This window comes from Perna viridis, chromosome 1 (genome assembly GCF_037379345.1).
Source record: "Perna viridis isolate PV_CMFRI_1.1 ecotype Kerala chromosome 1, ASM3737934v1, whole genome shotgun sequence".
NCBI lineage: Eukaryota > Metazoa > Mollusca > Bivalvia > Mytilida > Mytilidae > Perna > Perna viridis.
The window spans coordinates 61,563,959-61,588,719 of NC_142445.1; the positions used below are offsets into that span (position 1 = coordinate 61,563,959).

General features: G+C 31.2%; 1 protein-coding gene across 1 annotated transcript; it reads right to left on the bottom strand.

Annotated features, from left to right (window-relative positions):
- Nucleotides 1–6,118: 6,118 nt before the first annotated feature.
- Nucleotides 6,119–13,708, bottom strand: LOC148629720 (uncharacterized). Its single transcript, XM_088556131.1, has one exon. The coding sequence runs from the start codon at nucleotides 13,508–13,510 to the stop codon at nucleotides 12,725–12,727; it is 786 nt and encodes a 261-aa protein (XP_088412257.1). The 5' UTR covers nucleotides 13,511–13,708; the 3' UTR covers nucleotides 6,119–12,724.
- Nucleotides 13,709–24,761: the final 11,053 nt, after the last annotated feature.

Here is a 24,761-nt window from a genome sequence, read left to right on the forward strand (position 1 = left end):
TGCTGGAAAAAGTTTCCCACATTTTCCCTATACAAACAGTCAAAAATATCTACTCACAATGCTAAAGAGTAAATTTAAATAGTCTATGTTCCACCAATTGCCTGATTCTTTCATATAATGGTATTTACATAGTTTTAAAATTTGTCCTAAAGTAAGGATGTTGGAATGAGTGTCTTAAGATAATCCTTAACTGACTCTTAAATAAATAAATGATATATAAATAAACAACAATCAAGGTTGTCTTGTACACACAATTAATGATTGAACAGACTACACAATATCATGAATGCCTAAGACTAGTTCTAATGTGCTATTCTCTCATCCAATTATTTCTTTATTTGAAGATAATATTATGATAAACTTTCGGGGCACATAAATAAATCATGATTGCTGTGCATTTGTGTGCCACTTTATATCTCGCCCAAGTATTAACGCAAACCTGAAAAAGGTTACAAATCAGCAAATAAGCATACCAACAGAAAAGCCAATTTAATTACTGATAAACATGGATTAATTTAGTTGCCAAATAGCCTAGTAGGATATACAGGAAACGTTCGTATTTGATAGTTTAAGACTGTGTGACGTTATTGACGATTCAGCATCACATTTCGTCCTTAGATTTAACCTCTGTCTACAAAAGAAACACTGCACTGAAGCATTACTTTGGAGGTAACAACAAGATCTTATATATCCAATATATGGAACCCACATTTACCATTGAGCTGTAACAAATGCTACCGTTATAAATTCAATAAGTCTATAGGTACAAATAAATTACAATTGATTATCTAGAAAAAGATAGTTCACTTGTCGGTAGTTTCTGATTTTCTGACGGAAATGTGCACCATACAATGCGGTTTGCGAAATACATTTAAGTTACATGCAAGAGTAATCAAGAGAACAAGGTTATAAGCGGTAATCAAAAGAACATAAAGTAACTAAAATCATACATACAAAGTAACAAAAGCAAATGAGCAACTCGGCCTCCACTAAAATCTGGGATCATGGACCAGGTACACCGGTGGGGTAAGCATCCTCTGCTTTTCTAGAAACACCCGCCGAGTTGCACATAAAAAGTCAAGTCCGGGGTAGACAACCGAGGAAAGGAAAACTATGCAAGATATTTTTATATAACTTTAAATTATCTCTGCATCTTCGTAAAATGCATCGAAGACTTGACTCGCTCAGTTTCCACGTTATTGAACTGTCATCTAGCAGAACACTCGACATCAATCATTTTCTAGTAATAGCTAGAAAAACAATTTCATAATGGTCAATAATAAATATTGGAAATGTGAAAATAAAAGTACACTATCAGCATCCGACAGACAAATCATTTCCGCAATAAAATGTATGATTAACGAAAGCATCCAACAGAAAATTATCATACTTTATTACCCTAACAAGAAAAGAACATCAGCATATCAAAGCACAGTGCTGTTAATAGCTACCATAAAGACGAATGTCTACGGATTGTTCAATTAACATTTCTATGATGGAAAAATCATGATTTCCTACATGTGTTCTTTCTGGAATGAAACTATCATCACTCTACTAGAACACAGCACCGTCATCTGTATTTTAAAACTATCAGTCCATGTATTTTAAAAGATGACTGGTAAAAAGTCTTAATGCATTTGTTGCATATTTATGTAAATTAATATAAGTTAAAAGAGCATGAGCTGTTCGCAAGGTTCTAAAGAGATAATGTTTGGAGTTCATATTGAAAGCTGTATGAAGTATGGTCTTTTAATTCTATTTTAAAACAATAATTTTAGTTTTGAGAATCTAAATATATTAAAATTTAGTTGATAATGTAATAATATGATAATGAAAAATCCAAAGGGGAGGATAAATTTTATAATTGGGAACTTAATGCCATTCAAATTCTTTAACAGTGGCATGTTCTCATTACATGTAATTACAATCTCATCTGTCGGTTATAAGAAAGGACAAAAATGTTATGTATTAAAATATCCAATATAAAACGTATTTACAAGAGGGGAAAGCTTAATTGACTTTTGACTTTTGGACCCGGGTTTCTTCTCTATCTTAATTTTCCCTTACTATCTTATCATTGTATAATTATCGTTTTAATTGGCCGACGTATATTGCTTTTGATTGATTTCGAATGATTGCTTCTTGAGAACATAGGGAAACCCACAGAAAAACAAAACGAGTTTACTTCCAATTTTGCATATATTCATCTCCCAATTCAAGAATGATAATTCAAAATGTCAGATGTTTGTCCTTTGTTGCAATTTTGCAACAAATAAAAATCACTAACTAGGACTGGTTTTGTGATGTGTAATTGTTCCCGAATTAAAAGTAAGAAGTACTTTGTAGTTTTTTTATATAAATGATTCACCCACTGTCTCAAATTCATAAAGATTGCTACTAAATAAATTAATCTTGCCATCGTATTTGTGTCATGCAATTTAATTACATGTACAATGAATCTAGAAAAAAACTCTATTTTTTCTGGGAAAAAAAGGTGCTTTTCTTTTTCAAATCGCAGGGGGTATTCCGAAAATAAAATATTAGAAAAGGATAATGGACACCAGACGGGCAACGATTGTACAAAATAGCAATCGGTTGTAATTCGATTATTTGAGTGTTATCAGTTTGAAATCGTTTACCTTCCTTTCTTTTGCATATTCGAATGCAATCGATTGAATGTTGATAATATAAGTATGTTAACATATACAGTTTTGATTATAACAATTTATGTAGAATGAAGTGAAGTGTTCAGGGATAGAAGTAGTACACATCGCAAACTAATATGGTTGACAAAAAAATTGATAGTCAATTATTTCCAGGTGGGAAAATAATGGACTTACATAGCTTGCGAAATATCCCTACAATGGGTAATACTCGCCAATACTGGGTTATATGACTTTAAGGCTTATTTTGTTACAAAAAAAATAGACATGCCATGATTTCACTTTATTGTTTGTTAAAAAAAGAGTAGTCAAGGGAACCCAGATTCTAGCGACATCACATGAATATAATCCAGGGACAAAGACCAGACATGGAAAACAAACAAACACAACAAAGAACATAAAGTAATTAAAGTAATGCATGCAAAGTAAATGAGCAACTCGGACTCCACTAAAAACTGGGACCATAGACCAGGTGCACCAATAGGGTTAGCGTCCTCTGCTTTTCTAGAAACAAACGCCGAGCTGGTATAAAAATTTAAGTTTTATTCATAACATTTAATACAATAAGTTGCATACTCTATTTTATCTTTTTCTCTCAAGATTTATAACAGAATACATTTTTCACACAAGTTTCGCACATTTGTTTATGTTCTCAATTTATTATTGTAAATGTAATTCTAATTAAACTTGAGAGAGACACCCTTTGGGTCATAACTGTATATATAGTGTAGATGAAAGGGCTTAGTATTGTTAAATGAACATTTTTACTAGGCATCTCCTATTCTCTATTATATGAAAGGATTGTTGAAAACCAATAATCTGTACTATCCTCTTTTGGTCTCTCTACCAAGGACGATGATTGTGATTTACCGTCTACTGTGACAGTACTTTAATTCATGGATACCAATTTTCATGGTTTAGGGAAGAAAGAGTAGTTCGTGGATTCTTGAATTCGTGGTTTTGAGAATTTCAGTTTACACATCAGTGGGATTCTCCTTTTCGTTTGAAACCAAATTTCGTGGTTTGGCCTACCCACGAAAACCACAAAAAATTGGTACCCCACGAACAATAGTACTTGCACAGTATGTACTGGATTCCTAAACTCCACAAGAATCCATACAAAAAACGTTACATAGATGGATCTGCAAAATGTACCACCAAACATCTTTCAAAACTTTTAACTTCTATACTCACAGCTGTCAAAGAGGGTCTGCAGTTCTACCACAACACTTGTTACTCCCGTAGTGGTATTAATTCAATGTAGATCCTGAGAAATTCGAAAGATCTTTTGAAGTCAATCAGTTCAAGACTATTATAGTAGCAAATCTATGATTTTTCAACACTGTATACTTCTTTTCTCGAAACTCAGTTAAATTCCGACTCAAAAACATTATACATTGTTGTTTTTTTTCCAAAAAAGATGGTCCACCTAGATACAAGTACATAGTTCTTGGTAGAGATTCCTCATATTTTGTACGAAATAATTCCAAATCATCTTCCAAATATACAGAATAAGATGTTTACAAAATGCTGGATTTTTTATTCGACAACATATTTGTCCAGTGTGGTGGACGCGTTTTTCAACAAACGGTCGACATTCCAATGGGAACAAATTGTGCTCCTCTACTTGTTGACCTATTCCTTCACTCTTATGAGGCTGACTTTATAGCTGATCTGATCCGAAAGAAAGAATATTGTTTAGCTAGATCCTTTAATCTCAGTTTCCGCTATATAGATGACGTTTTATCTTTAAACAATCCTAATTTTGGGGATTTGATACATCGAATCTCCCCCAAAGAACTTAAAGGATACTACAGACACTGTGAAGTCAGCCTCATATCTTGACCTACACTTAGAAATCTACGTGATGACTTTTCATTCAGAATTGTCAACTTTCCTTTCATCTGTTGCAACATCCCTTCAGGACCTGCATATGGAGTGTTGATGTCACAACTCAAATAGGCTTCTGGAACAAGATTGAAGTCATCGATACAAAAGTTTTGTGGTCGGCATCATGAACTCGTGGATCGTAACGATGTATCCATCTGCGCTATGAAAACTGATTTCGTCAACGTGTCATAGTTTTCCTTTCCTCTTTCGACTATCTCGGACTTGACTTTTTATGAGCAACTCGGCGGGTGTTTCTAGAAAAGCAGGGGACACTTACCCTACCGTTGACCGGGTCCATGCTCCCAGTTTTTAGTGGAGTCCGAGTTGCTCATTTGGTTTTGTTACTTTGTCTGTATGATTTTAGTTACTTTATGTTCTATGTTGTGTATGCCTGTTTTCCATGTTTGATCTTTGTCCCTGGATAACATTCTTTTGATTACCGCTATAACCTTGGTTCCCTTGATTACTCTATAGTTATAGGTATCTGTGCTGTGTTGTAAGATACAATATCATTTCATTTGAAAGTAAAAAAAAAAAAAAGGTATCATTTATTTTTAATGATATGATCAAGGTAAAGACGTAAAAAGAGTATTTAAAAAAAAAACCTCTTGTCTTATTTTTTTACATACCCGAAGTCTTATGTAATTGACTTCTGTTTATAATACAATTTATAAAAGAAGAAGAAAAATGATTGAAATTTAATCTTAATTACATATTATTGATCTTTTTTTCAGCGCCAATCAATTGTTTCCAATTTAAAGTTATCAAAATTCATTTGGATAATCGATTATTGCCAATTACTGTATAACTATAATTAATTGCAATCGATTTTGATAATCGATGTCGATTACACAATGTATGTAATGGTGTGAGTTCTTCCATTATTCTTCAAAAATGAATTTTGAAAGGGTACTTTATAGCTTCAATGCAAATAGCCTATTGTAAAATACATTATATATTCTTGAACCAGTGATTCGTTTGTATTTCTTTTCTACATAATATTTAGACTTAAATAAGTATAAACCGTATGAGTTTCTCTTCGAAAATAGATTCTTATTGATCATTTCCTTTCCAACCCTTTTCTATAGTGCAAATGAACTCTGTGGAATATTTCATTTAACAGACCTAATAAATGTTTATTAGGATTACTTTATTTTTGTTTGAAATTTTTCTATTTAATTTTGTTTTTTTGAATGCTGGAACAGTTATTTTAATATCTGACGTATCTTCATGTGGTCAGTCTACATAACATAGTTTGGTCACTTCACGTAATTGATATATCTCTAGATCACAAAACAAAATTTCTGATGTTTCTCTCAAAGCTTTTAATGTCATGATATTATGAGAAGGAATAAGAATAACGAGAAATAAGGAAACAAAACGAATAAATTTCATACATTTATCTTCCACTTAAAACCAAATCAAAACAAAATCAAGAACGATAACTCTTGCAAAGTGCCAGTTTCATAAAATATCTATATAATTTTCTACATGGTACAGATCTGAATGTAGAAATGATTATCGTTATGTGAAAGTATAGCATATATAAACAGAAAAAAACATCGTTTGAATGGTAGATTTTTTATTACCATGAATCACTTTACAATTGGCAGTGTCTGAATTTAATGTGGACTGGTACCTAATTAGTTTCTATACAAAATCATGCAAACTAGACAGTTGAGAATTATTTTGACGATCATGAATCGATAAGACAATCATTTTTGTCTTTTAGAAAGGAATATACTCTTCAAATATTCTTGACCTTTACTTCTATTCAAGCCCCCCTAACTTGAAATCCTTGATTTGTCCCTGAAACCCTAAAAAGATAAACTCATATTCACGTTTTAAAGTTTATTTTTTTCTGTTATTAAGTCTGTTTTACTTTTCAAGTTTTTTTGTTTTTTGTTTTTGTTTTTTGTTTTGTTTGTTTGATTGTTTGATTGTTTGTTTGATTGTTTGATTGTTTGATTGTTGTTATTTGTTTTTTTTTTGTGTTTTTTGTTTTGTTTTGTTTTTTATTGGGGAGGTAGTTTTACTCTTGTTTTCATGGTCTTGTTATTATTCACATTCGAACGAAAATTGCGGTTGAACACAGTAATACGATATTAAAATACAACAATCGAAATTTCTTTAAAAAAATACAATGTGCAAATTTATAGTATAGTACTAGACATGATGCTTTTATTATTCCCTCTCAATATGTTTATCAAACATTTATTATTGCATAAAGTATATGAATTAACAATCAAGTTTAACGCCTGAAAGACATGTAAGCCAGTTAGATTGATCACAAGTTTTAAGTTTTCACAACGGTTTGATCCAAGCTGATAAAATAACTAACCAACTTCACGCAGAGTTACATTTTACTTAGGGAAATATGTTTATGAAGGTGAAACCGAGTTTAAGCGTAATGATTCGCTTGTATATGGCGATACGTGTTATTTTTCTACCTTTAGAACAAAAAGAAATTAGGCATAAGAGAAAATATACCACGATAAATAAAAGTAACAATATATTAATACAACATTGTTGTAGCGACATGAATTATCTGTATTTATCATACTACATATATATATGTTCTCCCTAAACTAAAGTTAATGCATTTTATGCGACCTATGATATGACTTGCAATTAATTAATAGTTAACTAACTGTATGGAACGGTGATATCATTTTGCAATTTCTTATGAGCGAAAAGAAATGAATTGCGAGAATAAGGTAAATTACTGTACAAATTGTTTCTTAACATAGACTAAACAATTTAAGAGTTATGCACATTTATCTGAAAAAAAAATGACAATTCCGTTACAAAGTCGTATTTTTTCATACCATTCAGTATTGAAGATTACCTTTGGTGTCGAGTCATTTTAAGGATACAGTTTGCGGATTTTACATTCGTACAATACAATTTTGTTTCGATGTTGCGAGCGTGAAAGACAAGATCAATAGCACGCATGGGTGCGTCATATATGTTTTTAATTACACACAACATCTACCAAAGATAGTACATGCTGTTGAAACTAAATCCCAAATGTCGACACATTATATAAGTATATGCATGCTCAAAATATGTATAGAAGTTCGATCAATAAAGTTTTAAGTTAGACAGATTACACAAAGTGTTGTTGTTCACAACATCAAGTGACAAATATTAGCTTAAGTTCAACAAGCTAAAATGTACAGACAAAATATCAAATTTGTTTGATAACATATTTCAATGTGTTATCTAAAACAAATGCATTATTTAACACATTTACTACATTTAGAATAAATTTTTGTGACAATTTTTTAAACGAAATACTTCTTGCTTCAGGTAAAAACTCGGTCATATGAAGGTTTAATATTATTGTAATGTTGGTCACAATGTTATCAATGTTTTCTAAGTATATCTGACATTGTTATCGACGAAATGCAATCATTAAATGCTGATTTATGGAAACAAGTATAGGGGATTTATAAATAGAATGTAATGCCTCCATGAAAATTTCAAATCAGAATTCGGAATAATACAGGGGCTTTTTATGTAGTCAAAATATTTAATTTTGCGCAATATATTTCGTTTGTAATAGACAAGAAGCTCATTTATAATGTAAAAGTAAAACAAATATATGAAAACAAATCAAAATAAATAACTACATGCAGCATAAAGCTGTAACCACGCCGGAAGAGACTATGCATATGAGAAAAAAGGTATTGAAAATAGTTGTGTCAAAAAAATAAGTCTTTTCCTTTAAAAAAGTGATAATATATTTCGTTTTATCTATTGAAGTTAATGCTGAATGTACCAAGGTTAACATTGGCGCAGGGGTTCTCTGACTATATCATACTGAATTACGTGCTTTCTTTCTGACTTGTGAAAAAGACCTTTAACATTTTGCTCAGAACAAGAAGAACAATGTACCTTGAGTCCTTGTACATTAATGATATATAGGACCTTTCAACGGCAGCAGTTACTTTAATACATTTCAAAATATTATATTTTTTACTGCAATTACTTTTTCAGAAAGGTCAACTTGATTATTTTTTTATAGTCATCTATATCAAACTGTTACGCTTTTTAGGTCGAAATTATAACACAAGATTACATTGCGTTGTAAGTAGCCCCGCTCATAGCATACAGTTTTTATCACGTGTACACATTAGTACACATCAAAGTAAAGATGAAAATTACACAGTTTAAATTATTTGCCCATCCTGTCACCCAAAATTTCTATGATAGGAATTTCAATAACTAGATAAGTGTAAGTCGGGATGTTTTAGACGAATGGACGGGATGACGGGAAAAAAGGAAGTGTGATAGAGCTGAGTGCAATATACAACTTTCTCATTGTATGAGTTATAAATATATTGAGAAAGAATAAACTAATATCATCTCCCAGAGCGTTGAAGTAATCCTAATGAATCGACTTCGAATTAATATGCGTTTTCCGCCGTATTTGGAAAGAAGCCATTACAATCACTTAGGATTCAGACAACTCAAACTTCTTAAACAATAACCTGTTCAGATTACTGCCTCATTGTTTGATAATGATAGTGAAGTTTCTCAAGATTTAGAATATATTTTGAACTGTATGATGTGACCTTGTGTTTCCTCAGAACACTATATATATTCTGTCATTTATGTATACTATTCCACCAAGTAAAGAGTAATTAAGGGAACCAAGATTCTAGTGGAAATCAAGAATAAAGTGCCTAAAATGCTCACTGGAAACATTGGAAGCATTGCTTGGTAAATGTTCGCGAGGTAGCATGCCATTAGGTCATGTGTAAGGTTAAATCTGTTGTATCTCTTAAACAATCTTAGGCTCCTGACTGAGCACATGCTATTGTACATATATATATCTGTAGCTATGTCACATTCAAATGTTGAAATAAATGAAATAATTGGTTATTTTATGTCACCCTTGGCATGGGTTCTTAACATTTTTATTTTGCAGAGTCTAAATATCATCTAATATTCAGGAAACAACGGTGGCAAACAGTATAAAATAGTAGAGACAGTAGGTACATGTAATAAAGTTTACGTCACATTTATATGTGAACAGTAAAAATGTTTATCATACTAAACAATTATGTTGAAGTTATGTATAGGGTGATCAAAAAGAAATCAAAGGAACCAAGATTCTACGGAATACAAAAGAATGCAATTCAGGAACAAATACCACATATAGAAAACAAACAAACACAACAAAGAACATAAAGTAACTAAAATAATTCATACAAAGATACAAAAGTAAATCAGCAACTCTGATATCATGCTAGATGAACATTTGTGAAAGCAAAGTGTCGTTATTGTAACTTTTACATAGTGTTTATTTGAAATCTTATATGATGTAAGTACGCACTGCGGTTGATAGAAGGTGTTAATATTAGGTAAAGATATCGATTCCTTAATTGGAAAATGTAGGTCAGTAAATGAATAGCACAGATTTTACAATTTTTGTAATGGATTCAATGTACCAGTCTAAGAATATATGTCATCAACAAAGTGTCTAACTACGTTATGCAGAAATTATTCCATTCACTCGAGCAAAATAAATTTGAATTCGTTGTCTCATTTATCCAACATACTGTTATATTTATGTAAAACTTACTCTTTACACAAAAGAGGCTTACTTTGATAAGAATTTGTCCCTTTTTGTGCAGTATTTGATTTGTTGATTTTATAGTTAAGTTGTGGATAAGGTTTACTACGATTGCTAGACTTTCTTGGGGGGGATAAGTGATTTTATACACACTGTAACTTATTCCCAATAATTATACGGCATATAACTGCATTGTTCATAAAATTAAACTGCCTGACCTATTCAATATGATTTTGATATTAATATAAATATGATTTAAATATTGCAATTGAATTGCATTGTCATTTTTGCATGGTACTTTATTCCAACCATTTTTATAAAATTATTGAATCTTAAATGTTATATGGAGCCAAAAAATACTATACACCTATTTCTGTCACAGCTAACGCAGCTATGTCTGACGTGTAACGTGTGTCAAAGACATGACCAGGATGTTGACATTATAAATAAAATGTGTATCAAAACACCTTCCGTATGAGTCATGGTAACCACGATTGTCTAACACAATTTTCAACTACGCAAATGTGATAACAATGATAGATTCTGTCGGATCAATCAGGAACTTTTGAATTAAAAAATGTATTTCTGTAATCAATTTGGTGTTGTCTTAATCACGTTTGTTATCAAATGGTGTGTTTGTCTGTAGCTATCATAAATGGTTTAATTATCTGCAATATGCATACGTTTTATTTTCAGTTATGTGAAAACAATATAATGTAACTAGTTGCTTGATAAAAGTTAATGATATTAAAATATTTAAATATCAAATAATAAAATGCTTCCACCAATGAATATGCTTTCAGTTGATTTTCATATGCCTATAATTAGAGCGCGAAATAGAAAAGATGCTAATTTTTCTTTAATTCAATTTATTTTATTCAGTTTTGATACGTAGCATTTTCCTCGAAATAAAACGTACCCGTCATTAATTTATACAAAGTACTTTCAATTTGATAAAAAACACAAGATTTGGATGCATCGAAGAGCATGTGGAAATGGATAAGCTGAAGGAAACACTTCTGCTGTACAATGTACGCACTGTTAATAACATGCAACAATAGCAAGTGGAATACAAAGTAGAGTATACTGACGAATAAGTAATAAACATCTAATTTCGCAACGATAAAAAATACACAGAGATTCAACTTAGGTGGTAAACCAGAGACTGGCAACATAGTTATGTTGCTCATACATAGCACACTTACTTGATTTATTGAAGCGACACATACAGAATCGGTAGTTTTAAACCAATCTGTTATGGTGTCCGAAACCACGAAAATTACTAGAATGTTCGCATCTTCATGCCAACAAATATTGACGATAACCCATCCAAGTATTTTCTTTGGATGCCATTAAGACTTCCTAAACCAAGAAACTGAAAATTACTAGAACGATCGCATCTTCATGCCGACAAATATTTGTGATTTTATTACATTCATTGCGTTCATATAGCAGTGATACCGTGCAGAGATACCAAATAGTTCAGTAATACATTAACAAACGCTTGCACTTGATTGCGTGTTGAATATAAATAAGCAAGAAAATTCGACATCGTCACCGGTTAGTTTGGAAAAAAATGGTTTGGTACATTTAACTGGTTCTCAAAAAGATCCAATTCGTCTGAAAAAAGGATTTTAAAATCTGATTAAAAACTGCAATAATAAGCGGTGATTTCGCCAACCTGCTGAACTTTTCATTTACGTAAAAGAATGAAGGATTGGTTTTAATTTCAACATAAATTAGAAAACAAAAGTATCCAAATCAGTTACTTTGGTATATGACTACTAAAGTACTAAATGTTGTTTTTTTAAAGATTTAATTTTGATATTAAATTATCTATTAGACTTTAAAAAGACTAACACATAAAAACATTTAAAATAAAATAAAAACTACATCTGGGATATGATTCCAATACATTAGTTCCAATTACATCTATAAAAATTCTGAATCAATCATAACACTTCAATATAAAGTAAATAAGGTAATTCTGCAACTTTAAATCTAAAATACGATCAGGATTATTCATGACAAATAAGAAAAAAAGATCTGCAACAAATTTGAATATGTATGAAAATGTAAGTCTAGTATTTTTTTTAAATATTTTATTTCTTTTTTCTTGCCATATAGTACATTGAGCCGTACACATAATTGTATTGCTATTTTTGCTCAACCATTCGTCTTATTCAATTAATACACATTTGCTTTGAAAGACGCCTAATAAAACGCCATCAAAATGGTTTAGCGTTTGAACATAAATTTTAGAATGAATAATATGATAAATCGAAGTTTCTCTGTGACGACCTTAATAATTCATAGAATTTTGCATGTTTAGGTATTTCTTTCAATAGGATGAAAGATACATGATCTAATTTCCCTTTAAATTGTGTCAATACTACTCTTATTATTTAGATTATACACAGAAAATGCAATTTCATGAATTTATATGAGTAATTAACTTTCAACAAAGGCGTAAGTTGTCTATCAAAAGCGCTTGATATGCAATCATAGCATTTAAAAATATTCATATTTTTCGTTCAAATTACATACAGACTTACAGTCTTCTTAAAGTTAAATCCTTTTACAACTTTCACCCAACAAAGTAGCGCATGCGTTTCTGTTCATATTGCCTGTCATCCTCAGAAGTCTCTGAATTATCTCGCTTTCCAACAAAGTACCGCATTCGTTTTTCATAATCGTTCTTACTTTCTTCAAGCGGATCTCGTTTTCCGACAAAATATCTCATTCGCTTATGAAATGCGTTTCCATTAATGAAATCGTCTTGTTTGCGTTTTCCAACGAAATATCGCATTCGCTTTTCAGCCGGATCAATTGTTTGTTCTTCTACTAGATAGCCTCCTTCAACTGGTAGGTATCCTCTCTTACCAACAAAATATCGCATTCGTTTTTCCATTCCATCTTCAGAGGGTGAAGCAGTGTCATCGTTCCCACGTTTACCGACAAAATATCTTAATCTTGACCGCTTTCCAACAAAGTACCTCATTCGTTTGGCGATATCTGCGGGTGAAAGGGCGTCAACATCGTCTCCTCTCTTACCGACAAAATATCTCATTCGTTTTTCTGCTGCTTGTGAGAGATCGTTTGTTTGCTGTGATTTGTCATGCCGCTTTCCGATGTAATGACGAAGGCGCTTCTGTAACTCTTCGTACGGAATATAGCGTTTGTTTATCGGCATATTTTCATTTTGTGTTGAGTCAATTTCGGCATTTCGCTTTTCTCTATTTTCACTTAAGGCTGTTTGTGATAATTGACTATTCGGGAGGGAATTGGCAGACCCAACCGCATGCACTATCAGTATCACAAAAATAGCTAAGCATGAAAGAAAGTTTTTAGTCAAAATATTTTCATAACTCATATCGGCAGCTATTAGGAAAAAACTGTCTTTTAAACCGCTTTATCAGTGAGACCAATATCCTGAGTATTCCTGTCGGTAACTGTTATCCTATTCACATTATCCAGAGTATCTCATTCCAAGATATTTACACTACCCGTTTATTTCTTCCTCTATGCCTTTTACGATCGGACTGACATTTTATGGTTAAGAAATTGTGTAGGTTTCAACATTATTTTTCTGTCAATCAAGCTTTGATCACACCTCAAATAATGTATTCATTAAAGATACTGAAGCAGCATTGATACAAACTGATAGACCATTGGTAAGATAGTTTTCTAACGCTATCTCCATTTGACACGCCTATTCACTCATCGGTGTAGGAAGAAACGCCAATTAATTTAAATACAATAAGGCTCAATCGCAAGATGGAGTAGAAATTTTGTGTAAAAAGTGAATTTTTTCACCACAATGAGTTGTGAGTAATTACACTACAAACTATCAGAAGTGTTGGTTTCATCGACTAAACAACAATCCATGATATGGTTTATATGGATAATAAATAAAATCAATAAATCTATGGTAATACATCAATGATAAGTACCTTGGCTTTTATAGAAATTCTGAAAAATGTTGTATGGTAGTGACTGTTTCATCGAATGACTTTTAAATGGTTGTTCCAGGATATCTACATTATATCTATTAACATATAAACGCTTAAACAATTTCCATGATGAAATGTTTAAAAGAAAATAAAATTATTTGATTGCTGTTTCATTACTGCCAAATAGATTTGCTGCTTGATCAAATAATCTAGCCTCTCTTGTTTTGACTAACAAGTGACCATTTAATTCAAACAAACATGATTTCTATGATGAAAAGGGAATGACAGGTGTTCTAGAAACTGATGCCTTTAGTACATTTGTTATTGTCTTATACTTTATAGTAAACATGATTTATATGTTTTTTTCGAGACAAATGTAATATACGCTATAGTTTTATCAGAAATAGTTAGCTATGAAATTTTCAATTTTGATTTGTTTCTAAATGTTGAGTTTAAGGTTTCAATATTCAATATTATGATCTGATTTTATTTGAATATAAAAAATATAGGGCAAATATATTGAAATGTCATATGGTTTCTCTACTATGAAGTAAAACTGTCGAATAAATAAAAAAATATAGGTTTATAAATAGGGCAAGTTTCGAAAAAAAAAATATTATCAAGTAATAAAACTTTCAATGATACAATGAGACTATCGATAAGATGGGGATAATAGATTAAGTGAAGCCTACACTTCGGTACGTTATCGACTCAAAAGTTGCTCTTTCACACATAAAGATATTTGTAAAGGTTCTAGCATAAGTTAAGCAAAAGCGCCACTTCATATGATTTAGCAGTTCCAGACCACTAGAATTCTGACGTTCAAAAGAAAATATCAATCCTCCATGACCAAAGAAGGGATAAAGTGTTGTACTCTTTTCACGTGTTATGAACTGACCAATGGCTTCAATTACTTATGTTATCTTCTATATCTGTACTGCCAGTTTGCCACATGTAAGATATAATGCAATTGTTTTCGGTTATGTTTAGCTATTTTTCTTAAAAAATAATATTTGGTTTTTTTTATTCTCACATATGAAAATTATGAAAAAAATTGAAAAGATTAATACCTGAAAAAACATTTCCTGTAGAAGCACACACTTACATTCAATACTTATTATTAACTAAAAATGGACTATTAAGGGCCATTCGAATCATGAAAATATCATTTAATACTCTAAGTCAGAAAGACGACAACAATTAGAGATTTTACATGGAAAGACCAACTGAAAATGTCCCAGTACTATCCATTCAAACAAGTGTTAATAACTAACGTTAAACATGCAATATAACATGACAGATCATTAATTTTACGTGAACAAGAAAACAATATCCTCATGTAGTAGAACTCTTTGACTTGTTAAAATAAACGATTCGCACGAGATAAAAAATAAGTTTGATATTTATTCAATACACTTTAAATGCTTTAATGTATTTAGATTTTGCTGCTTTGAACCGATTGAGCTCATTTCTAGTCATATTCGATCGTTTCTATCATAAAAAAAGAGCAACTGGGCTTGTGTTTCTAAAAAAAGCAGAAGACGCTTACCCTTCCAGTGAACCTACTCCATGCTCACATTTTTTAGTGAAGTACGAGTTGTTCATTTACTTTTGTTACTCTGTGTGTATTATTTTGGTTATTTCATGTTCTTTGTTGTGTGTGGCTGTTTTCCATGTTTTGTTTTTGTCCCTGGATAACATTCTTTTGATTTCCGCTAGAATCTTGGTCTATTTGCTTACTTGTTTTAATCATCCGTTTCAGAATTATACCAATAAAAGAACGTTTGGTAAGAGATATTGTACTGGGAGTTTCCTGCCTTAAAACGATTGAACTCATTTCATTTCTGGTCACGGTCGTTCGTTTTAATCATTACAAAAATATCTGAACAATATGTCATTTCAGTTAAGAGTAACACTAATACTTGGATGCTTATTAAATAACAGTTTGGACTGCCCACATATATACCTATCTATAAAATGACGTCTTTAAAATCGCCATTCAAAGACATAACGCCTCGAGTAAAGATGATACGTTTTTATTCATGATAGAACACTTAAAATGTGTAACTTCAATGCTATGATAGACCTTTATCACCCTGATATATAACAACCCACAAATCAGAATTTAAATTGCAAAACCCGTTAGAAACCTGAAGCTTTGTATGGTCAAGTGTACCGTTTGTATCGTTGAAACGGGTAATAAAAAATGACATAAGTGCAGTCATTTGGGTAATGAGACATAAGCTGGGAGTTTAGATGTATCATATATTTTCATAGTGTCATATTTTACCCATACTACCGTTCTGATTTCTTAAACATGATATTTAAGTCTGAAATGGGGATGTTTGTTGTATATGAAATTTGTTTTCTTAAAAAAGTTTTCTAGATCCTCGAAATGATAATAAAAAAACAGAGTGTTTTAATATGTACCTTGCAAACAGATTTATGAATAATATAAGTAAGTCTAAATATATATTAAATATGTTTTGCCAATACGCGCTAACATGAATTATACCACAAATATATGGTGCTAGCAGGTTTCATACAAAAATCATAGTCGATTTAAACACATGCCGCAAAGTAATTTACATAAAAACTCAAATTATGAGATCTTGTTTGAAATAAATAATTTATTTATAATTTTATATAATTCCAAGTGGTCAATTACATTTTAACGGAATGTACCATGAACATATTATGTATGTCCGTACGTAGTATAAAGAAAACAGAAAAAAGCACGTATGTTTGATTTGTTATCGAATCCATAATAAGATATTTCATTGATTTTTGAAAGATGTAGAGCACTTTTATAATACCGGTCCTGTAACATGCGCGATAGGATGAAGTCAATCTCTCTATTTCCTGTAATATTCGAATAAGTTGGACCTGTTGAAGAAATTGTTTCATATATCTCAAATATGAGGTCTTAATAAGTATCAAAATGTACCAAACAGCAAGTTTCAATCCAAGACAAAGACAAATGTCATTATTCAAGCGCGTTTTATATTAATTGTAACCGTAGGTATTATTTATTTTTCGTTTGATTTTTTAACCACTGTATAGTGGGGTGGTATGTTTATTTACCCTTTAGTAAAAATCGACATGTATGTGCCCGTCTGCTTTCTATCCTGATGGATTCAAAAGAGTAACTTGAGAATCGATCAAAGGATATAATAAATCATTGCACAATGGCAAAAGTTTAAAATTAAGCACTAGATCACTGGTAAGTTAGACTATATGAATAAATGCAATCCCTCTAGTTGTAATAAATAACAGATTTATCAGAAATCGAAACAATTTATTGATGGATTTTCTTCCATATGAATTTTATTATTTAGCCCAATACAATTTTTTGTGTTCTCGATTTCAGATTATCATAGTTTATTTCCAAACAGCGTGATATTGTATCATTCAATATACAACTAGATGTCCTATCTTTAATAATGCGATGACGTTGTTATATTTTCTATTCATTTTACAACGAGAATCATGCAAGTAGATATGGGGTTATCTTCATTGCTAATTATCTTTACATTATAAATAGAGAAGTATATTCTGTATCCATTCTTCTTTAGTTGAAACAAAAAAATACTGCAGAAAGGGTATGTATTTTTCAGAATTATTATTATATCTAAGGCAGTTTCTTTTACACATTTTGATAATAACTCAATAAGACCCAATAACCAGGCATCCTACTTTATCCTCTCTATTTCCGAATCACATAAAAATAAGATATAAAATTCCTGAACACATATGGTAAATACGTTTGTGATGATAATCCAACAACTAAATAAAAGTCGACAAGAGTTTGTTAAAGACTTAGTCTGAATTCTATTTACAGTGTCTCTGTGTCCACACGACTCGAACGATGTAAATAAGAAGAAATGACATATCGTAATGAAATGTTATCTGTTATTACATTGTCTTAAATACACAGGGACGGACGGAAATGTGAGGGCTTCTTTAGGATATGGTATAATTAGTAGTCTTACATGTCTTTATCAAATGATTCATGATTAACCTTAAAGGAAACGCATTTCAATTTGATTGACATATTAAACAAAACTTGGAGTAATAATTCTGTTTTGCAAACTCTAAATTTGAGAAATCCCTATATGTACCTCTCCATCTCTTTGTCCATCTATTGATTTTGATTTATTCTATGAGATTCGTTGCTTTTACTTTATTTCACAAATTATATTTGAGAACGCCGGAAATGGACAAATGGACCGATGTTGATTTTTCTGTTAGTAGTTTTAAAAGGTGAAATATCCCTGCATAGTAACTTAAATGACTGGACAGTAATATGATATACAACTGATAAATATTGACATAAGTTATTGTACCTTAATTGGTTGATGGTTAAAGTAAGCAAACGTCAAAAATATACTTTCTCTGTGAACCAAAACGTGTTTAGTTTTTCATTCTTAAGATTGTTTAATACATATGTGCAAGAAATACGTTGTGTGTTTTCGAGAAAAATATGTTTTTCAAACAATAACAAAAATTATACGCGATGATCTCCGTTTTCAAAATCATTCGGTAACGTTTTTTCACAAGTACGTCTAGAAACTTTTAATTATCGATCGTAATTTTACTATGCTAGTCACATGAGAATCACGTAGATGAGACATTTCACATTTCACATTTTTATTATTTTTTAGTTTTTATTGATGTGTACAATTGTTTTATTATTGGTACTATAATTAAAAGCTATACCTGTTTGTTCATAACATGTGCTGTAATAGGGAAAACATTTCAGAAAGTTACTTACCCTTTATATTCATTATAAGCAAGGTCAAAACGAAATGTATTTGGTATATAGAAACATTTGTACTGTTTTCATGAAAGGTTTAGTTTTAATATATATCTAAAGATTTGAGCAATTCAATTAAAGATATCTCCGAGGAGAGAAGTTTAAATGATATGTAAGTATTTGTTTACAAATGGTTTAATGAACAAAAAGAACTCGTATAAAGGTACCAGTATCGCATTGCATATCCCTGAGCGGGTGTACGTCAAAACATGGAGGCCGTGTGCATTTTCTTTTTGCCTCTCTACAAACTAATGTTTTGTCAAAAGATATGAACAATGAGTTATAAATAAGAGCAAACATCGCACTTTTTTTTAAAGAAAATTTAACATAAATAACATAAAAATGTTCCACTGAAAAAGTTTGTTTGATAAGTGCAAAACGAAAGTGAAAGTAGAAAAAATGGTTTATTTATTGTTCAAGACTACATTTCTGTCCGATCTTCGTGGAATCGCCCTACTTTTTCTTTGCGGGAAATTATTTTTTCGCGCGTCTTTAGAAATGCTACATAAGTGAAAGTATTATTGAATCAATTTAAATATTTTTTTTAATCCGAAAAATATGCACTTCACTATAGACGTCTATGGGAAAATTAATACAATACTGAGACCTATACTTCAAAAACATCTATAAACCATTGAACTAACGAAATAACATAATTTCTCGCTTTTTCTTTATACTGTCAGCTTCTATTTTTTTTATTTTCTTTTCTTTATACTTCCTTATTATTCAAGACGGTATCGACAATAACACTATACGTCACACTAACGTGTTCTTTTGTAATTCCCAACAAAAATGTAGACAAAATTGTTGATTTGTTCATAATTTATCCTAGTTATCTTCAGATTTCATGGAGGATTCTTTTTTACTCGTTTCTTGATTTAAAATACACGTTATTGCTGCAGACCCTAGGGTAAAATAAAGTTTTTAAGATGCTCAAACATGTCACATAATTAACATTATACCTTTACTATCTCGAGTGGAGAAGAAATAATCAGACCATTCATTACTGGAGTAGAATATATGTGTATTATAATTTGCACCAAATGAAAAATTGTTTACCTTTATATGTTAGTTTATATGGTTACGATTAACTCTTTATTATTAATAATACCATTAAAAGTTAAACAATAAATAGTACAAACTGTTTAAGGTCTTTTTTTATCTCTTTAATTTATAATACATATGTCTTATCCAAAGTTAAGTTAACATAATTGATATTGTCACCTGATTGATATCATAGATTATTTAACAAAATTTGCAATATATTTACCGTTAATACATGGATTAGCAGATAAATAAGTAGGTAAAGAAATAAATACCTAAATAATATTATCTCATATCATCTAATAACAATATAATAATACAAATGATATTATTATAATAAAACATTAATATTATAATGTTTGTTTTTCGCGATTTTTCAATACCTTCTGAACAATTATTTTATGTCTTTTACTTTCATGTTGTCCAAAAACCAAATAATCAATCTTATAAATATTGTCTGTTCTGGTAACCACTAATCGGCAGCATTAATACCAAATGTGTAGGATATGTAGATCGAAGGTGCTATTAACAGCCTTAAAGGTTCCCAAAACATCCAATGAGTCTTGATTTGTGTTTCACCTAAAATTGTGGCTATAATGAATAAGTGTTGTTTTTAACTATATTTCTGTAAACAACAGGTTACTAAAACTTGAAGCTATGACAAAATAATTACAATATAACAACGGCTTTTTTGTTGGAAAGTTTGAAAAAAACTTAGAAAATCCCACATTTTACGATGTTTTTTTTTTCAAATAGTAAACTCCACATTCTCCCCCCCAATCTATTCATTTATACGTTGTTTATAATAAGTAATTGCAAAACATAACAAAGGACGTTTTGATCAAAGGGTGTAGAGGAATTAAATATTAACAATTATAGACTAAAAAAATTATCAAATTGTACATAATGGAAAAAAATACCCGTTTTCCAGATTTGGTTTCAATATTTTAGTAATTTAAAAACAAATCAGTCGTAAAACAAGTTTATAAAAGAAATTCACATGCAAACATATTCAAGACAGTAGAAAGAATTTTTTAACTTTTAAAGCCCTTGCTACTTAAATTGTATTCAAAATTACTCAAAACCAAAGCTACTGCAATAAGAAGCAAAATTAATCATAGAAATTTCCACCATGTGCAAAACAAGAAATGAGGATTTAATGTTTTATGGATTTTGAAATTTGTGCTTTCTGCAAATTTCGGTAAAACATCTATTGAACTTGTGAGTACTCGGTGTTCCTAGAAAAGCAGAGGACGATTACCCGACCGGTGCATCTGGTCTATGCTTCCAGTTTTTAGTGGAGTCCGAGTTGCTCATTTGCTTTTGTTACTTTGTATATATGATTTTAGTTTACTTTATGTTCTTTGTTGTGTATGTCTGTTTACCATTTCTGGTTTTTGTCCCTGGATTACATTCTTTTGATTACCGCTATAACCTTGGTTCCCTTGATTACTCTCTACCAACAATAGTATCAAACCAGTAGTTTCTTAATACAAAAATACCTATCATATCAAATATTGCGGCATGTTGGTACAAGTGAAAAGAGTAATATCTGAAAAGCAGCATTAGAACCAAATGTGTAGAAAAATTTCGACCCAAACTCAAATTCCAGTTTAAAAAATACTCAAAACCATAAATATCGAGAAAGGAAGCCAAATTCTGCCATGTACGATACAAGAACTCGTTTTGTGGTAATGATATACATTCTATAATTTCCATTTAACCACTTGCATTATATTTTCACCATCAAGAAATGAATTGCTGTAACCAGTTAACTTAGCTATGATATCATTATTATCTAAAAGAAAATATTTTGCGTAATTCATTAACTGTTTGTTTCGTTGAATGATATATAATCAATCCGTAATTTATGGTGTGTTTGACACTACCAACGTTTATTAACAAAAATAATAATGATTGTTAAGTGTCAGTCTTTGTAAGAATCAGGCAGTGGATTGAACATGGTATGGAAAAAAGCATCACTTTGATAGTGTAATTTGACTATTTGCACTTTCAGAATCAATGGGAAACAACAAGATTTTCCATATCATGTTGGTGCATTGAGATATATTTTATTGAAATGCATTGTAAGTCAACATTTAAATGGCAGATAACTCTGTTAAAACATTTTTCTAACATTCTATTGAAAAATTCACGAGCAAATCCAATGATGCAGAGATCAAATAATAGTCTTTTCAAATAGAGAAAACATTCTTGAGTGATATTATATTGTCAGATCGGTGGGAATTTGACATTTTGCCTGATTCTTACAAATGCGTACTCTTAAATGAAGATTGACTTTACACACGCTCTTGTAAGTTGTCGAATATCAATAGTAATGTAACAGTATCAATCAGTATCCTCCTACTTAGATTTATGGTTTCATTAGCTTCACACAATCGAGATGCTAAGTTATGATTCAACAGATTGAAAGCTAAGTTCATAAAGAATTCTTTTAACAGTACATTCTTATATATAGCCATGAAGCCAAAATGTTTGTTTGAAATGGATATGGTTATGTGTAAATGAGGTTCACAAGTTCACGGTACTTTTATAAACAGTTTATTGCTACGTTTCTCATTTTCTTTAGAACCTTAACTATAAAACGACTTCATCAAGGCAAATTCTCTCAAAATTGGATAATTACAGTGAAATACAGCTGAAGAAAAATGAATGTGATCCAGCACTGCAGATGATCGTATCATCTACTGGAATTTGACCTATTTAAGTCATTTAGTATACATGTAGAAGCTTTATCCATGTTACAAAGTTGTATTACATATTACAAATAACCTTTATATAACAATAATACATTGAGTTTTATTTCATTAGATTCATTTAAAAGCAACATCTTTAAGACAAGATACATTTACATACTAAGTGTTCATTGATGTAAAAAAAATGCCATATTTGAATTGTTTGTAAGGGGAATGTTCTTTCACTTTGAATGATCTTTTTGAATACGATGGCGAACAACATTGTACTATATCAAAATGTGGAATTGAAAATTGCAAAACATACAACATTCTAATAAACGACTCTTTCGTCAGTAGTGCCCTTACGAAACAGAACCTTTCACACAAGAAGTCATGATGACTTAATTTGCAAGTCAACGAATTAACTGGATTAGAATGCAACTTATGCGATCTTGTATATGTCGGTGCAACACAAGAAGGTTAAACAAACGAATGTGCGGTACTAGGTATCGTAATACCTAACGGGTGCAATGACAATATCAAAGTATAGGAAACCTTTCTAGTGAATATCACAATAACATAAATGTGATGAATTTATTTGATTAAAATCCGAGACGGATAAGGAGTCATGGCCATCGCCACTATATATCACTTAAGATGCATAATGTCTCCATAGATGGTCTTCGTCCTTTCATACAAAAACCTCTTGGACTTCATCACATTCGAACTAAACTCCATTCTTAACCTCTCACTCTACTACACTCCCTTTACAAAACAAGTCTTGACAAGCCTGTTTCTTAACCTTGCCTCATCATTATATGGACTTGTGGCCGTCATTTTGGATACTGGTTTCCACAGATCATTTAAACCAGTTTGTGTTAAAGATCAAGATTACGAAAAATGATCATTTCTTAAACTACTGTTTGTCAACAAAGGTGTATATGCAATGAATTTGGCTAACATTCTCCATCACAAGAACGTTACGAACAAAATTCCCCGTATTTCAAAGGCAAATCAATACCAGTTATTTCATATTCCAATACTTCACCGATTGCATCCAAAATCTTCAATTATAAAAAAGCTATTGCAGGAACTCGAGGACTTCAAGGCTAAACCATTTGACTGTTCTTGCAAAAACTCCCCATTCAAGTATGGTTCTTCCGGTCACCTCACGGAAGATTAAAACACCATCCAAAACGAATGTCACCGTAAGGTCCTTTCTAAAGGCCCCAAGTACCGTGAACCACGTTCCATAAATCCGAATTATAACTTTTAAGTTTTTGTGGATACCATGGAGGAATATGCAAGAAAACTGAAAAAACAAGAACAAGAAGACATTGATTCACTGTCAGAGTAGGCGAAGGCTGTAAGGTCTTTATTTTTGAAACGTATAAAAGTTTTGAGAAGATCAAATACTGTTAATGCTACATAAGTTTTCAAAGACCCCGATATAGCAATGGACATCGTCTGCTATACATGCCAAATATGTTGTCGTGCCAGCATACAAAGCCCAAAACAACAGTGTTGGTCTGCAAAACTTATTACATCCAACGTTCATTATCAAAGGTAGACATAGAAAATAATAGCAGTAATAATATATATACTACTACTACACTCTACAAAGAAGAGAAAGTGGAAACCATAAATCGGTGCCATCTTCCTTTGGTCTCTTCAACAAAGACAATGATTGTAATCTACCGTCTATGTGCTGGATTCTTAAACTCCACAAGAATCCATAAAAATAACGCTACATAGTCAAAAGATCTTCTGGCAAGCCTAAATTCAAGATTATTATCACAATACGAAAGCATTATTACCTACGTTGTTTTTTCAATTCTTCATACATATATTCCCCACATCTGATTAAAATCCCGAATCAAAAACATAATACATCGTTGATACTCCAAAAAGGCGACACACCTAAATACAAGAGCTCTTGGTAGAGATTCCTCATACTTTGTAAAACACGACTCCAAATCATCTTCCAAATACTCTCGGTTGCCTCAAAAACGCAAAAATTAGTACCCGCGAAATATATTTACATTATCAAGTCCTTTGACTGTTTTACTCATGGTTCCAGTTTTAATAAACAAAAAACATCGTTTTGTGTAAGGG

What these genes read in the sequence shown, in the direction of transcription:
- LOC148629720 (XM_088556131.1), bottom strand. Translation starts at nt 13,510, where the DNA reads ATGAGTTATGAAAATATTTTGACTAAAAACTTTCTTTCATGCTTAGCT.